Below are 18,421 nucleotides of genomic sequence, written 5' to 3' on the forward strand. Positions count from 1 at the left end.
TCCAAACCTGGCCTGGTGGGCTCTTCCCACAGCCTTTCCCGTCTCAGTAAATTATAACCCCATCCTTCCAGTTACATAAGCCAAAGATTTCGAGTTAACTGGGACTCCTCTCTTCTTCTCACAACTCATATCCAATATGTCAGCAATTTTTTGGCTTTATCATCAAAATATTTTCAGCATTCACTCACTTCTATTTTATTACACATCCAAACCACCATCATCTCTCATCTATGTTATTGCTACAAAAGCCTCCCACCTGGACTCCATGTTTCTACTCTTTTCCTCTTATAGCCTGTTTTCAACAAAATAACTTAAGTGATTCAGCTAAAATGTGTATCTTTCAGGGGCCCAGCCAGAAACAAAATTGACCCCAGATGGGTGAATTCTTCACCCACTGAAGAGCCTTTAATGGAGGGGTCACTTGCAACAGATTAACAACAAGGTTAAGAGGACAAACAAAAAAAAATGAGCTATCCAGGGACTGGCAATATAGGAAGCTGTTGCATCTCTGGGACTAAAAATTCAAGGGGAGGAGATAGTGTATCATGACCCAGTGAGGACTGGGACCCTAAAGGAGAAGTCGTAGTGGAGGAAGGATGCAGCTGCTTCCAGAAAGAGCACCAAAGTGGGAAAAGAATGGGTGAGAAACACCCTGACCACTGTCTCTTCTCATTCTCTGGTCTCCTTTAGGAGCCCCTTATTAGTTAAACCAATTGGAAACCAGCCCACCAGTGACTTGGTGATGCAATCTGCAGAGGTCAGCCCCCGGGGGAACTGAGCAGGGAATGGATGCTAGATGACAGTTGGACAGGGGGAGAAGATAACAAGCACGAAAGAACACAAGTCAGACCACTTCACTCCCCTGTTCAAAACCCTCCAACGGCTTCTCATCCCACCCAGAGTAAAATCTAAAGTCCTTATGTTGGCTTACAAAGTCTTGGATGGTCAGGTCCCTGATCCCTAGTCATTTTTGTCCTCTGAGATTCCCATTGTTTTTTGTAAGCTCAGCTATTCATTTAAAGCAAGCTGTTGTAATCCACCTAGCAATTGTTAATATTATACTGGTAGGAGTTTTCAGAATATTGATCCTCCATATTTCCAGAAGGAGAAGGTCCAGCATTCAGTAAATATCAGTTAAACAAAAGGATGGATAAATGGATAAACAAACCCCTTCGTGGTCATAAACTATAAATGACATTTTTTTAAAGGGAAGACTACCTTTTCTTCTTAGTCATTATTTTTCTGGATATCTTTGTTACGCTATTAGTTTTCTGGACATTTCTGTTCTTCTTTAAAAATTGTAGAAATAGCCAGGGTTTTATTCAGAAAGCTAGTTTTGGTCTTCTGGCACCCAGCCAAAATTATATCATGTCCCAGGGTTGCATGATGTCTACATGGTATCCCGATACTTGAGGCCCTTGTCAGAGAGATGGAGCACCTTAGGTCCCATCCAAAGTTTGCTTTCTTTCTTTTTCTTTCTTTCTTTCTTTCTTTCTTTCTTTCTTTCTTTCTTTCTTTCTTTCTTTCCTTATTTATTTATTTATGGTGTGTGGGGGAGCTATGTAGTGACCATTGTCAAATATGCATGCAATCCATTCACTTTTTCATACATTTTAAATTCTGCTCTTATATCAAGGTAGATTTCTAGAAGACTTGCACCACATCAGCTTAGCCTCTCACTAAATTCCTCTCACTGACTTCACCAATGCTGTGTTTTTTGGCTTTTATCAAAGCTTTTTTTCATATGGATGCCTTTGAATCATATGGATGGATCTTACATTTGTTGAAAACATTTTGGGGGGGAATACAGTGAGAAATTTGCTTTAAATTTAATACACGTTTACCTATGCTATAGAATATGACTCAGCCATAAAAAGGAATGAAGTCCTGATATATGCTGTAACACAGATGAATCTTGAAAACATTATGCTAAGTGAAAGAAGCCAGTCACAAAAGGACAGATATTGTGTGATTCCATTTATATGAAATATCTAGAATAAATAAGTTCATAGAGACAGAAAGCAAAGTGATGATTGCCGGGTGCTAGGGGGAGGGGAGAGAGGGACTGACTGCTTAATGGGTACAGGATTTTCTTTTGATGAAAATGTTTTCAACTAGATAGAGGTGAAGCTTGCATAATATTGTGAATGTACTAAATAGTATTCTGGATTGTACACTTTAAAATGGTTGCGTTTATGTTGTATAAATTTTGCCTAAATTAAAAAATAATAGTGCACAGCCAGCCTAAAGAGAATATTTGGTGTACGAAGGTCACAGGGACATGGTAGCAGTGACTTAAAGGATGGTCAGGAGAAGAGTAATTATTAGGCTATTCCATGGTCCCCAAAGGGTAGAACTAGATTGAGTAGGTGAGCACTATAAAAGCATCACAAAATCAGAGAGATTGGAATACCGAAGGACCATTTGCCCACCATGAGATAGCTGAGGGAAGGGTCATCGAATGTCATTGAAAGCAGCAGCCTACGTCCATAAAAATGACCAATGCCCAACCTTTCCCTAGCCTACACTCCCAACGAAGATGACCACAGGGTTGACTTGTTCACTGCTGCCAGCCAAGGCTGCATTCGCTGCAGTTGCCAACATTAGTTTATCATGGATAGAAGGAATGCACAGCCCCACACAACAACCAGTAGACCTCACTCCAGGCCAGAGTTAGACCTAAATGTCCATCCTCCTCCACAGTCCTTTCAAGACCAAATCCACCACGACTGCCTATTTTCCTTACACTTGGAGTGTAAGTCCCTCTGATCACCTTCCATTTCCTAGACAATTCACCCAAGTTGCTGTCTCCTGACCTGACCTTTCTTTTCTTCCCAAACTCTTCCTTGCCATCCTCTGTAATTCCTGTTTTACAATCAACAAACTCCGATATATCCTCCAGTTCCTCTCCAAAACTTTCTTCTACCTCCTGCTTTAATAGAACCTGACCTCCCAAGAGCACCACTTCCCCTGCAGATCTCTCAAGGTGATAATGTTCTCTCACACTCCGCACACCTCAGGGTTGGAAAGCAGAGTTGATTGTCCTCCTTTATGATGAATCCCTCTTACCAATCTTTGCTCTTCCAGCCCCTTGTAAAAAAAGAAAAGAAAAGAAAAGAAGAAATAAAATAACCCTCCTCCTTTGAAGCTCATGACATTGAGATATATGATCTTCTCACTGTCTTCATTGCAGCGACCTACCAGCCCCTCATACACTGATGACTTCGGCACCTAGCTCCTGGACTTCCTTCCTCTTTAAGCAACTCCTGTAATCCCATATGACATCACTATCCAGGTGCACTACCCATCCCAGAGCTTAGATTCCCAGTTCTACCATAGCATGCTCCTCCACTCAGCTTGAGTTACCTTCTCTCCTGGACATAGCCAGAACCTTGCCATCACCCTTAAATGTTATCAACTCAAAACATCATATAATCAAGCATCCCACTCTTTAATCACAGTCTCCTATTCTTGTAATTTATTATTCAAGTATCTCATTGCATTGCCTCTTAACTCTACCTCACTGAACCTCTAGGCCATTAACTAGTTCCTTTGTTTCTAGCCATCAGTTTGCTCCTTCTTTATTTCCATTCCATGCTGTACTGTTGCGAAACATATTTTGCTATATAACTGGCTTTAAGATTTTTGCCTTCTGAGACAACTCATTCTATTTGTGAAAAGCAGTCCTGCTCCTTAGGATGAGCCCAAATGTGCTTTCGTTTATCCGCTTATTTATTCATTGATTCAATAAATATTTGTCGAGTATCTACTATGTGTCAGGAATATGCCAGTTTCTAGATATATATCAATGAATAAGGTAATTTGTTCCTACTCCTGAGAAACTTAAAATCCAGTGGGGAAGACAGATATTCAACAAATAACTACACATATAATTATTTAATCACAATTAAAGGAAGGAAGAATATGGGCCGTGAGAGAATTAAAGAGGCGCCGTTCTGAGAGCTATCAGTGGGAATCAGTGGATGAAAGTTACTAAAGGGACTATTGATAGGGTTTGGCACCATTGGGAGATCAAGGAGTGGGGAAAAAATCTCCTTGATTTTGACCAAATGTCTGTTGTGGTTTTATTAATTGATTGATTGGTTGATTGGCAAGACAGGAGGCTCATCTTATTGCTACATGCCCCTTTACAGTAAAATAATTTTATAAACCAGCAGCATGACTATATGTATGTGTAACTGAAGAGAGAAATAGTTTAATTTTTCTTGGCTTAGAATCTTTTGGGAGAGAGATCCTAAAATTTTGAGGTAGAATCTATATTTATTATTTCCAATTGGAAGAAGAACAAACGCTTTCTGTTTAGGTAGATGTTTGTTTTCTTTCATTAAAAAGTTCTTTTCTAATGTTTTAATCTGCTGATTCCAAGAATTGTTCTACTTTGCACTTCTGTGCTTTCTACTTGCCTATGTCCCTTTGACTTGGGCACCTGTTTCCCTTCTGAATACATTTAATTTGTTCAATTTACTCTCTCTTTTTTTTTAGACCTGGAAAAGCTAACATTCCTGCTTTCTCTGCACTTCGAGCTGATGTCTCAAGTGTGTACCCATTTCAGTCCTACATGAAAACAGCCCTAACTAGCAGAATCTATCCTTATTTTTCATTTTTTTCTTCAATTTTCTCTTAAGTAATACTTTGAGCTAAGAAGTATAAAATCAAAGTGAAAACAACCGTAGTCTGTAACAGTGTTATAGCCACATTTCTTCTTTTTTAATCTGGATAACCAAACCAAAAGTTAAACCATGTTTTCTTAGGAAATTCAGGTATTCGGATTCTTTGATAGCGATGAGATTGTCGAGGTGGTTTTTAGTTTGGTACACACCAGGCTTTGTACACTGACACTATTCTAGAAAAGAGAAGACACATATTTTGGGTGGGAATAAAAAAGCCGTGGCTCTAATCCTGGAGAATAACTGAGTCTACAGAATAAATCAAGATGAATTGGTTGACTTGAGCAGCCTAGAATTGAGACTGGCGTGATGCAAAGACACCAGGAGTCTTTGTTTCATTGAGATTAATGACTGTTTTCAGATTATTAATACTTTTTCAGACAACTGTGGAGTACTGATGCAAAAGCCCGTATGTATACTACTTCATACCCATTAGGGTGGTGATAATCAAAATGACAGACAGTAACAAGTATTGAACAGAATATGGAGAAATAGGAACTTTCATACATTGCTGGTGGGGTTGTGAAATGGTGCTACCCTTCTGGGAAACAACTTGGCAGTTCCTCAAAAAGTAAAACGTGAAGTTACCATAGGACCCAACAATTCCATTTCTGGGTATATGTCCAAGAGAACTGAAAACATAAGCCTACTCAAAAACTTGTGCATGAATGTTCATAGCAGCATTATTCACAATAGCCAAAAAGCAGAAACAATCCAAATGTCCATCAGTTGATGAATGGAAAAAGAAAATGTGGCATGTTCATACAATAGAGTATTATTCAGTTTATAAAAAGGAATGGAGTACTGATACATGATACAAAATGGCTGAACCTTGAAAACATTATGTTAAATGAAAGAAGCTAGACACAACAGGCCACGTACTGTATGATTCTATTTGTATGAAATGTCCACAGTAGGTAAATGTATAGAGGCAAAAAGTAGATTAGTAGTTACCAGTGGCTGGGGAAGATGGAGAGTGACTTCTAATGGATCCTGGGTCTCTTTTGGGGGAGATAGAAGTGTTCCAGAGTTAGATAGCAGTGATGGTCACAGGATCTTGTAAATATACCAAAAGCTGTTGGATTGTACACTTACAAAGGGTGAATTTTATGGTATCTTTTATCTAAGTAAAACCGAATTTTTAAGAAAGAGCCTGTACACAGGGCTAAATATAAACATGTTTATTATAAAACTTCATAATGCCATGTCAAATACAATAGGTATGACATAAGCTTAAATAAATACATACTTAAAACATTTTAAATCATAATTTTAAATACTTTATAAAACCCAAACACAGACCACATTTATATTTCACACAGCTATTTCCAATGCAGTATATACAAATATTTACAACATTTGAACAATTTCAAAGAAAACAGTGATTCATTCCATATGTATCCTGCTCATAATACTTGTTTTTTTTTCTCTCTCTCCTTTATTTCCCAGAGTTCTTTTGCCCCTTAAAAACCTCTGCTGTTCTGATCCTTATCATATCTCTCTGTTTCCTTTCGGTTTTGTCTTTGCCAGTGTGCAGCCAGCACTTCTCTGAAATTTTGCTTTTTCAACACATCCTAAGTTAATGAAAGGGTGGGAGAATTTTGATTCTCATACTATCCTGCAAGGTTGGAGCAGCTTTGCCAATTACTGGCCCAGTATCTCTTATGGCCAGTGATCAATCAATGACTAGGGATTCCTTAGGAATTTTAAACTCTCTTATAAATAAATACAAATACTTGCTCATTCAGGCTTTTCTCTCTTTAAGAACACCCGAACGGACAGAATAAGACAATTAGGGAATACTTATTAGACATCTTGACTTTAAAAAAAATCCACTGGACAGATCCATTACATGGTATGTTTCTAGCATGGATTTAAAATCTTATGTAATATACAAGAATTGTATGTTGACACATCACATCTGACAAACATCTTTGTAGTAATGCAAAACACATATATATCTATATGTTTTTTTTAAAGAAAGACATTCATAAAACTGTACCTTTGTTTGCATTTATGCTTTTATCAAATCAGAACATTTAACCTCATGGAAGTTTTTCATCATAGAAACCATATAGCTATGAAAAAATACCTGACAGTGTACAAGTGTGTGCCATGCGGATTTTGCTCTCCTGAGACTACTCATTGTGTTTAAAGAAACTGTAGTCAAACATTCAGAACTTTATACTGGTTTATGCATTGCTAGGGCACAGTATTTGCCCTTTTTGAAATACATTTACTACAGATGAAACTTTAGAATTTGTTAATAAAGATCTGGGATAAGCAACTTTTATTATAGTCCTAATATTTATAGTCCTAATTATTATAGGACTAATATTTACATATTTTAAAGTCCCTACCACACTTGTACTGAATTAATATAGTCCTAATATTTACATATTTTAAAGTCCCTACCACACTTGTACTGAATTAATATAGTCCTAATATTTACATATTTTAAAGTCCCTACCACACTTGAACTGAATTAAGACTTATGGACTTTATACTATAGTCCATGCAAGTAAAAAGAACACACAGCCTCTAAAATATACTTTAAAAAGCACTGAATCCCACAGGGATAAAAGTGATTGAGACAATGTTTGCACTCCCACAGAGTGCTAAATAGAATTTCCACCATTAACAACCTTTCCCATGTCGTCACCCCATGGCATTAAAAATTTGTCATTTTTTTTTCCAGGTCTGTTAATAGATTATCTTTGACCAGTTTGTTTCCTCTAAACTCTTGACACGTATTATTCATCCCAATGACAGCAACTACATAAGCAGCAGTTGAAACACTGTGAGGGACAAAAGAAAGAAACAGCGCCACAAAATAGTGTGTTGCACCACAAGATTTTACAGTGAGTGAAGGGTGAGTTAGAGAAGGAATTCTGAGATTCCAGAGCCTTAGTCTCTTCACTCTTGCATGGAAGCGAATATTCTTTCCTTCCAGTAGCCAGCACTGGAAAGGAGAAAACTGAGTCTTTTTGGTGGCAGGCTGGACTTGCCCACTGGATTTTAGTCCGTTGAAGTCCTTATAGGTACCATAGTCCCAGCTATAAAGGCAACCAGCGGGTGTAGTAGGTGAGTAGGGCCAGAGGCCCAAGCAGACCTCTGTCTCTGCCGTCTTCAGGGTATCGTTCTAGTTCCCTAATGTACCTGTGCTCCTGCAATGATAAGAGTGCATGCGGGCAGGACATTTAATATTTTGCATACTAACAGCAGCGACAAAATTCCCCTTCTAGCACAGACAACTGTGTGCACTCTCACAAGGCTAGTCCAAATACAAACCGCAAAATCCTCTATAGCTGGGATATTGAAACTATTCTGTATGATACTCTAATGGCAGATACATGTCATTATACATTTGTCAAAACCCATGGAATATACAAAACCAGGAGTGAACCCTACTGTAAACTGTGGGATTTAGTTAATAATAATGTATCAATACTGGCCCATCAATTGTAACAAAATACCATACAAATGTAAGACGTTAATAATAGAGGAGGGCTTCCCTGGTGGCACAGTGGTTGAGAATCCACCTGCCAACGCAGGGGACACGGGTTCGAGCCCTGGTCCGGGAAGATCCCACATGCCATGGAGCAACTAAGCCCGTGCACCACAACTACTGAGCCTGCGCTCTAGAGCCCACGAGCCACAAGTACTGAGCCCGTGTGCCACAACTACCAAAGCCCGAGCGCCTAGAGCCCGTGCCCCGCAACAAGAGAAGCCACCGCAGTGAGAAGCCCGCGCACCGCAACAAGGGGAGTCCCCACTCGCCGCAACTAGAGAAAGCCCGCGGGCAGCAATGAAGACCCAACACAGCCGAAAATAAAATAAATAAATAAATTTTTAAAAAATAATAGAGGAAATTGGAGGGCACGAGGGGCTATGCTGGAACTCTACTTTCTACTGAATTTCCTGTGAACCTGAAACAGCACACACAAAAATGTCTATTAATTTAAAAAAATCTATTCAGAGGGGACCTGAGCCTTCCAAATGATCACAAAGCAGAGCAGGGTGGTTAAGAACACAGATTTTAGAGCCAGACTGCCTGGGTGTGAATCCTGGCTATACCACTTACTAGTTTTGAGATTTTAGGCATTAAGTTCTCTGTGCCTCATTTTCTTCATCTATATAATAATAAATACAATAGCCCTTATCTCATATAATTCCTAGCTTAGAACGGTTCCTAGAACATAGTAAGTGCCATATAAGGTTAGCTATTATTATTATTCATGTTCATAAATGAAATGACTCCATAAAGGCCAGATCCTTGTTCCTTTCCTCTCCTCCGACAAAAACATGAAACAACTTTCCCTAAAATAACATGAAGGTGGTGATTTCCTCCCTAGACACTGCAGGTTCAGAAGGTTCCAGGAGCAACAGAACATGTAGAGAAGATATCTTCTTTCAAAACCATATGTGATTTTCAAGTCTTACCTGATTCCTTTGGACTTAAATTAACTCGGAAATCGTTTGGTAGGATCCATCTGATTGAAGGCTTTGGCAGCTGCTGTGGAATACATGAGAACACTAAGTAAAGCACTGGTTTCCAGCATGAAGAGAGAAAAATGTGTAAAATGTTCAATGGCATGCTTTATACAAGAGAGCAGCTTACCTGGCAGGAACAAATTTTTTTGCTGCAAGAGAAAGAAAACCATTCATTTAGACTAAATGACTTTTAAGGATACATTAAATCCTGAAACAATATGACTCTTTTCATCAGGGGTTGCAAACTCAGTACCTACACGGCCCCTGTAATTATCAGAGCCCAGACACAGCTTGGTGGCAACACGGGGGCAGGGCAGGGGATGCAAAGTGCACACTCATGCAAAGGACACAGCAGCTTCCTAATGCAAGCGGATAGCAACATGCTCTGCTTGCCAGGTTCTGCTGTCTTCCAACTTGCCATGAGAAATCTCAGATCTGGATTAGATGTGAAATTTCCTATTCTGTAAATGTCAGAACTTAATTCAAAAAATGTTAAAGACTCTGTAGGGCAAACAAACCAGGAGTGTGGCTAGATGTGTTTGCATATCCCCTGAGATACTCCCATATTTAAGCCTGTATTCCAAATAAAATTTTTGGAAACATTTTATTGATTTTTCCCAGGACTGCTAATTATGGCAGCCTCATTGCAGCAACTCCCAGGGAGACCACAGCATTCAATGTGAATAGCATCCCCTGGAGCTGTACCATGTTAGCACACTAACATTTGTATTTCCTGAAACTCTTTCCCTAAGACTTCTGCTTAATTACCCTGCAGTTTATTAGTGTTTAATGACTAGTGACTAGATTCTAATTACTTTTTAAATCTGTGAGAGATAACATGACTCATCAATGAGAAAATAATTTTTTTCAAAAAACCTTTTTGGAGTACATTCATAAATGCCCTTACCTTTCTTCTGAAGGCGTTTCAGAAGCCAGAGGAGAAATGATGCTAATGTCATGAGGGAGACCCCAGCAGCAGAAAGTCCAACTGCCAAGGGAGTTTGGGACTTAGAAGGAGCTAAGGAAACAGAGGGGGGTAAACTGTCATGAGAAGGAATTAAATTCAAAGTCTTTCTGTTCTGTCCATTTGCCCTTTTCTTTGTGCACTGATTACAGTGTACAAAGCAGAAGAGTCATCTAGTTCAATACATGAGGCAGAGACATGGTACTAAAGGCCTTAGAGATCAGCCCCAAACCACCTTTTGCGAGCTTATCTCCCAGCCTGGCTAGGCAGAGCTCTAACCTACCAAGCTTTCACAGCACACCTTGGTTAACCTCTCTCTCTCTCCTCTCTCTCTCTCTCTCTCTCTCTCTCTCTCTCTCTCTCTCTCTCTCTGTCTTTTTCTCACTCTCTCTCTCATTTCCCTTCCCACCCCCCAACTTTTCCCACTAGCTCTCCTTTTATCAAAATTCCATTGACATGTCACTTCTTCTGTTTTCTCTTTATCCCCATAAAATGAAATGTCCATCCATTAATGTTAACCTGGGTAACCTTTCTGGTTTGGAAATACTGGGTAGTTCATTACTGTAGCCAGATAGCTTCCTTTCTTAGCTCCCTTTCTTCTCTCTTGTCCCCCAGACAACCACCATCAATCAATGCTTCACCTTCACAGGTAGGCAGCATCCCAGACCAGTGTCCTGTGGCACCACATGTCAGAGCCGCAGAGCCATTGAGCGTCCACCCTTCAGGGCATGCAAATGTACACTTGGTGCCAAACACAGGCTCCCCACTGCAGTTTATGTCGATCTTTCCGGGAACCTCCAAACTTGAACATTGTACCACTGTAAATGATAGGACATGGGTAGAGGTTAAGAAAAATCTACTGGAAAAATTTTTAAACTGGCAGAAAAGTCACCAATAAGTGTAACTTATAAGCACTACTTAGTTTTCAGCACGTAGGAAATTAGGATCAAGTCCCTTGGGGCAATCTAGGTTCAGAAACGTTTTAAAGTACTTGACCTATACTCCTTTAAAGATTGAATTCAGTCCTACCTTGGCAGGAGGGGACCTCCTGTGTCCACTGTCCCTGAGATGTGCACTCAAGTTGAGCCGATCCACGCAATTCAAAGCCTTCCTCACAGCTGACGGCACAGGAGGACTTGTAGGTAAACTCTCCAGTGGGGGAATGGGTACAGTTCACTGAACCACTTCTGGGCTGAGGGATAGCATCACATTTCACAGCTGGAAGACATGAGTGAGTACATTAGAAGTTTGTTTTTATCGGGCAGCAACAGGTTTCCCAAGGTAACCAAGTCCCTAGCTCTTCAACAGTGCTCACAGGAAAACTCACCCATGGACCCACTTTGGAAATTTTCAGAAGTACTAGAAACGTTAGACTAGTTGTCTTTCAGAAGACAAGTCATGTAGCCTCTCTCTGGGCTGGACAAAGCTTTCACGGGAAAGCAGAGCTACCAAAATTATGGTCAGAGAATAATGTAGTGGAACTGGATAGTACTTGGCATTTGACGACTGAACCCAGATCACTTTGGACAAAGGAACACTCAGAGAATTCAAGACTCTTCATTAGTCCCTGGACAAGTGGGAAGATGGCTGTGTTTTCTTTGAATTCCAGTCCCTTCACTGACAGGGGTACTAATTAAAGGACAGCCTTTAACAGGACCAGTGGTTCCTGAGCTCTGTTCTGATATGTGAAAGAAGTCAGGGTTAGGAGAAAGATTTTATGTAGTCAGGGAGCAACTTATGGGTCCCGGATGCTGACAGATGAGGCCAAAAAGAAAGGAGGATAAGAAGGCAGCCACATAAAATTTGTCTGCTTTGCAGTTTGGTTTTTGTCTTGTGTCTTTTTGCCACTGTAAATCATTCTGTGCTGTATTTGGCTACAAAAATGCCAGTTCCTGATAGTGAAAACTGCTTGCTTTCAATGTTCTTGATCTTGCTTTATTAAATTAAATTAAACTAAATTTTAGCGCTTATGTATATATTAAGGGTGTCTCTATATCTGCCACCACACTTGTAACATTTTCATCACTGCTAGTTATGAGCAATTTCAGAAGAAAGGTATGACAAGTACTTTGGAATCGAGTCATGTTCTCATAATCCTAATTTGTACATTTTCTAATGTGATTTCCCTTCAGATTAAGATTTCTGCTTACTCCGTGCCAATGTCTATAAAGTTATATTAGTGCAGTACCGTTAAGAAACCAGCAAAGCATCCACTCTTACTACATACAATCCTTTCCCTGGACAGTTCTTTTATATGCATCTCAAAAATATAAGATGAACGTTGCCCATCAGATCTGATTACTATAGTTAAAGTAGGCATCAGGTTTCATTTTCAGTGCTTCACATTTGAAGACTGCTGCTCTTTGAGAGAGGGAGAGTGTAAAGAAGACTCTCAGGCTTACCTTCACAAACTGGGACCTGCTGTGTCCATTGCCCCTGGGTAGTGCATTCAACCTGGGCTGGCCCCTGCAACACGAAGCCTTCTGCACAGGTGAAGTGGCAGGATGACTTACAGGTGAACTCTCCAGCAGGGGAGTGGCTACAGCTCACTGTGCCATTCTGAGGATGGCTGACGGCATCACACATCACAGCTGTAACACATGTCCCAATTTACATTAGCAGGTCTGGCTTACCCATTTGGAGTATAGGTTGAGAAAAAAGAATGTTTACAATATAAACCCTGATGTAGAACCACTGTACCTTTACATGTTGGTTGCTTGTGGTCCCAAATCCCAGAGGAGATACACTGCAGGTGCTGGGGCCCAGTGAGTTCATATCCTTCATTACACTCAAATTCACAGGTGGTGTTCCACAGGAAGCTTCCGTGGCTTTGGAAACATTTCACAACTCCATTGACAGGATTTGACAAAGCATCACACTTAGCCACTGGGGATTTGAAAGAACACCATGAACTTTGCAGAAGAGTGACATATTCACTTCTTATTGAACTGGAATTTATAATACAGTAAGATAGATCAGAGGGTAGATTCCCAAAGCCCTGCGTTCATCCTTGGGGACATGCGTACACCCAATAAAGTTTTTATGCTTTTTTCTTGATATTTTCATCTTCTCTGATTGACTCTGACTATGCTAAGTGGTTTCTGATCTATTTTATCAGATCTCTCATCAGGTCTCTGATCTATTTTACATAAAAACAAAGAAAAATAACATATTCTAGATCAGGATTTATGACTAGTGATTAAAAAAAGAAACAATCCCGACGTACACAGAACATTCATTTATTTTAACCCAGCATGACCTGGAGGAAAGAATTTTTTTGTCTTTGGCCTAGAAAGATAAGACAGAGAGAAAAGGGTATATTGAGGCTGCTTGATTTTCATGCTTTTAAATTGGTCCAGTTGCATGGGTGAGGTTCAACAGAGAAAGGGGAAAGTCATTAAGATGTTAAGAGTATGGTTCCACTGTTTTATGTGTTTTCTTACAAATCACCAGAACCTCAGAAACACTTATGTCAAACATAGGATCAAAACCTCTCTCAAAGCCAGCTGGTACCATACTGGCCATATATATTGGCCAAGAGAACAAGTTTAATTAGAACTTGTTTAATTAGGACAAGTTTAAAAGAACTGTCCCTGACGTGCTGAAAATGGTATAAACTGGATAAAAAGTAAGGCAATGAGGGATGAGTTAGAGAATGTTCTGTGCCTTCTGAGAGAGACTTACAATTGCAGGCTGGAAGAGGAACACTCCATTCTCCGGAGGAAGTGCACTGTGTGGCCTCCGGGCTGCTTGGGAGATAGCCCTCCCCACAGCTGACAGAGCAGGAAGAATTGTAGCTGAATTTCCCCAAAGGGTCTTTGCAAACCAGGCTTCCATGCTCAGGGGCTTCCTGTGCCTGACAGGTCACAACTGAAAAGGGAAACCAAATCAATTCTTCTCCTCTCTCACCTTATCAGGTGGGAAGAACCCTGGAAACTATAACTACTGTTTATTGACCTTTTTTTTTTTTTTTGTGCGGTACGCGGGCCTCTCACTGCTGTGGCCTCTCCTGTTGCAGAGCACAGGCTCCGGAGGCGCAGGCTCAGCGGCCATGGCTCACGGGCCCAGCCGCTCCATGGCATGTGGGATCCTCCCGGACAGGGGCACGAACCCATGTCCCCTGCATTGGCAGGTGGACTCTCAACCACTGCACCACCAGGGAAGCCCACTACTGTTTATTGAATAGCAGGCACTATGAAAATGTTGTGTCTGCATTTGTTCACATCATCCAAACCATAAGCCTGTGAAGTTGGTACTATATTATCCTCATTTTACAATGAGAAAACTGGGACTCAGAGCGTTTAACTATGTTGTCAAGGTGCTGTAATTAATAAGTGGTGAATCTGGGATTCAAAGCCAGGAGGGTCTGACTTCATAGCCTCAGCTCTTAACCACCTTCTGAAACCATATGCCCCAGGGAAGGGAAGGCATGCAGACCTGACTCCGAAGCCAGCTTGGACACAAAATCCTCCTACCATCTCTAGCAAAGGAAAAGGTGAGACCAAGCCTTACCTTGCTCACACTTGAGTCCCTTGAAGCCGGGGTGGCACTGGCAAGTGTAGCTGTTGATGGTCTCTCTACAGTCACCGTGGCCGCTGCAGGATGTCGGGGTACAGGCAGCTGTGGAAAAGACAGTCTGTGATGACGATTGTTATTGGGCTTCAAATGAGTTTCTTTAGGAATTCAGGGTCAATAGTGTGTAACGGGGATGTCACCAATGATACAGAGTGCCAGAGATTTTAACAGAAGTACTTGATGAAATGCCAAAGCTGAGTTTTAGGCTCAACCTTTTATTTTTTTTTTTTTTGTGCTACGTGGGCCTCTCACTGTTGTGGCCTCTCCCGTTGCAGAGCACAGGCTCCGGACGCGCAGGCTCAGCGGCTACAGCTCACAGGCCCAGCCGCTCCACGGCATGTGAGATCCTCCCGGACCGGGGCACAAACCCATGTCCCTTGCACCGGCAGGCGGACTCCCAACCACTGCGCCACCAGGGAAGCCCTAGGCTCAACCATTTTAAACTTTGATGTTAATGTCAGGGGTATAGCTGTAACTGGCTCCCCAAATAGAAAATTCCCTTTATCACAAACTCTAAAGAGAGTTCCCCTACGGCACATAAACAACAGGTAGCTAAAAATGTATCATGTGTTTGTACACACACTGTATATAAGTAATAGACCTATATATATGTATACATAAATACATACATTCTTGTCTACATTCACACAAAGAAGCAAAAACACGTCCTGTTTTAAAACATCAAACAGAATGTTTTAAAACCGTATCTTTTAGAACATAAAATCCCCACAATAGAGACCAGTTTTTGCATACGGTCCACAATCTGTCAAGATGCTCACACACTGAATCTCCCTCCCACTGCTGCCACAAACTCCCTACCTGTGTAGCACAAGGCTAGCTTCTTTTTGCTGCATCTCTCATCGTTCCACTTGCCCGAGTCCTTTTCTCTCTTGATGTAGATCTCTACACAATCCTCCTTGCTTTGCTTATTGTTTGGTTCACCTGGAGCCCAGTTTGTGGCCTCTTCAGTCAAAGGCTTCTGGGTCCCTATCCAGGTCCATGTATCGTTAACCTTTCTGATTCCGATCCAGTAATAACTTGGTGAATAGCTGAATGCGGAGTTCAGGTGTTTAATCTCTTCCTGGTTTTGAATTGCAACCAGATGTGTGTACCTTTGCTGGCAATAAGCACTGGCCTCATCAAACGTCATGGGTTCCGTGGAGGCGTTGTAAGACCAGGCTCCACTTTCTTTAAACAGGAGAAGCACTAAGGGGGAAAATGTGAAAGGAATGGGAAAGTTTAGGCCTGCTATGGTTTGACTCTGTTAACTGGACCTTTTGTTGTCTTTTTTTTGGCATCTAGTGGCCTTTGGGTTGACTCAACCTTTTTTCACCTTTTCCAAAGTAAGAATGGGTACGAATGGAGAAACTACCATTTACTGTGTATCTCTTTTGTGGTTGCCCTTCCACTTGGTGCTTCACCCACCATAACCTACCCAATATACCTACGTAACAGTAGAATAATAATCAGAATAACTAAGCTTTTTGGGGCACTAAATATGTACTGTCGGAGGAACTTTACCTGAACCACAATACTGAATCCTCAAAATGCCTCCGGGAAATAGGTTATTTATGATCAACTCTTTATATGTAAGGAAGCTGAGACACAATGAGGTAAATTGCTCCTAGCCCAGGGCACAACACACTGTGAGGGGAGGCAAGGAATGGTGCTAAACAACCTACAATGCACAGGACAGCCCCCACAAGGAAGACTTATCTGGTCCAAAATGTCAGTAGTGCCAAGGATAAGAAACCCTTTTCTAACTACGGGCATTGACTTACCGAAAGTGAGAGCAGAGAGAAACTGTGAAGCCATCATGACTTCAAGACTTCTTTTGATCCCAAGATTAGACTTGAAATGCTTTTCTGGGGGCGAAAGTACAAAATTAATTATAGAATGAAGTGCCAGGCTACCAGTTACTCAAATCATTCTACAATGACGCGTATAGTCACATCATAAGATTTTCAGATAAAGGATTGAAATCTTTTGACACCATCTTCACTTCAAAGAAGTTTACCCAAATGAATACATATAAAAGTTAAGATCCTCATCATTTAGGTCAAAGAGAAAAGCCAGGTTTTAACTTGTCTGAATACAATAAGAGCTTGCACAGATCTTTTATCGAAGGCTTCTTGACTATCTGTTCATATTAATAATCTGGGTTTCATGGCCAGATTAGTTAAGTAAAAGACTTCTTGCACTTACCTGTTCGGTGAAGCAGTTGTTTCGGTGTCAGATTCCTCCCGAGTTGCTGCTGCTTCTGTCTCGTGCCACTCTTGCAGTTCTGATGCGAGGTCAGCCAAGAACAGTGGAGCTCTGCTCCTGCTGGAGCTGCTTTATAGAACGGCGCTTCCTGTGAGTAATAGGAGGATATGTCCAAAGCCAGTAAAGAGGAATTCCCAGACAGCATCCAAAAAGTTTCCCAGGAATATCCATAATGCGAAAAATTACAATGATGTCAAAATGAATTCTCCTTTTTTACATACCTTTTAATTTTACATGAATTCTATTGATATGACACAAATAAATACATGGTTTTAATCCCCAAAACATAAAAGCTATGTCTTTAAAATTTTTTTAACTTTGCTTATTAGTAGTCCCTCTCCTGAAATTGTGGTAGCAATCAGAATTTCATCACCCTAAGCAAACTAAGAATAGTTGTGTCATCTCTGGACTATTACCCTCAATTTTCCCACCCCATAGCAGTCAATTATGTCATCACACACTTTTTTTCTCTTTCTCACCTACCAACTCAATCCATTTTAAGGTACAGTACCTCATTGGAATGAATCACGAAGTAAATGTTAATCCTCAGATTCTGTGCATAGTTATGGCTAAATTACTAGAAACAGTATCTCCCACTTAAATGTCTGAAATAATGCCTTGTTTCTTAAATATAAGAAAAATGGGAAACAGACTTAGATATCCCTGTCGGGAAAACATTCATGATTTGTGCAGTGAGAAAAAAAAGATGAAAACTATGTATACTTGTGTTTAATTTACCCAAATTTTGTTTAAAATTTTTTAATGTGAATTGCAAAAACATAAAAAATGTATCAAAATGTTAACAATGGATTTCTAGATGGCAGGATTCAGGGGTTATTTTTATAACTTTCATGTTTATTTTCAGGTTTTCCCATTTTTTGCAATGACCCTCTATTACTTTTATAGTAAAAAGAACAGAGTTTAAAGAATTCTGTGTCTAAATGCAACAAAAGGGTATATATATATAATATATATATATATATTATATATATATATATGTAATATCACTGATTCCCGCTCTTTATACTGACATTTCTTTTGGGCAGTTATATACAATCACCATTCCCCATCTCTGCATCTTGTTTAATTCAAACAGTAGAGACAGTAAATGGGAATCTTTTACTTTCCATGTTCTATAGAGATCAAGTGAAGCTAATATTCTAGAATTACAGTTTTTAGAATAGGACATCTAAGAATGTACTCTAAGCAGGCATGAAGTAGTAGTGGCAGGGGAATGAGGGGGGGAATAATAGGTTAATTTGTGTCATTACACATGTTAGCCCTGGCTCTTTCTATGCACATAAAGACCTAAGCCAAACAGGCAAAGAGAAGAAAAATTCCAATGAGTACAACTGATTTTAAAAATTAAATAAATAACCCAGTTAGCTAATTTAACTCCTAAAACTGCCTGGCTCTGAACAGAGACGTTATCATC

At 40.2% G+C, this 18,421-nt stretch overlaps 1 protein-coding gene across 2 annotated transcripts; it reads right to left on the reverse strand.

The window, feature by feature from the left end:
• Positions 1 to 9,140: 9,140 nt before the first annotated feature.
• SELE (selectin E) lies at positions 9,141 to 16,580 on the reverse strand. Of its 2 annotated transcripts, none has more exons than XM_065875429.1 (10): positions 16,503 to 16,580; positions 15,541 to 15,927; positions 14,659 to 14,766; positions 12,847 to 13,032; positions 12,549 to 12,737; positions 11,176 to 11,364; positions 10,788 to 10,964; positions 10,090 to 10,200; positions 9,310 to 9,331; positions 9,141 to 9,204 (listed from the first exon to the last, which is right to left on the reverse strand). In XM_065875429.1, exons 1-10 carry the CDS (start codon positions 16,537 to 16,539, stop codon positions 9,147 to 9,149), a joined length of 1,464 nt encoding a protein of 487 aa, XP_065731501.1. In that variant the 5' UTR covers positions 16,540 to 16,580; the 3' UTR covers positions 9,141 to 9,146. The 2 variants fall into 2 exon arrangements, with proteins under 2 accessions (XP_065731501.1, XP_065731507.1); XM_065875435.1 differs by lacking the exon at positions 11,176 to 11,364 and adding an exon at positions 13,831 to 14,016 and having other exon boundaries at positions 9,147 to 9,204; positions 16,503 to 16,573.
• Between the last annotated feature and the right edge of the window lie 1,841 nt (positions 16,581 to 18,421).

This window comes from Phocoena phocoena, chromosome 1, assembly GCF_963924675.1.
Source record: "Phocoena phocoena chromosome 1, mPhoPho1.1, whole genome shotgun sequence".
NCBI lineage: Eukaryota > Metazoa > Chordata > Mammalia > Artiodactyla > Phocoenidae > Phocoena > Phocoena phocoena.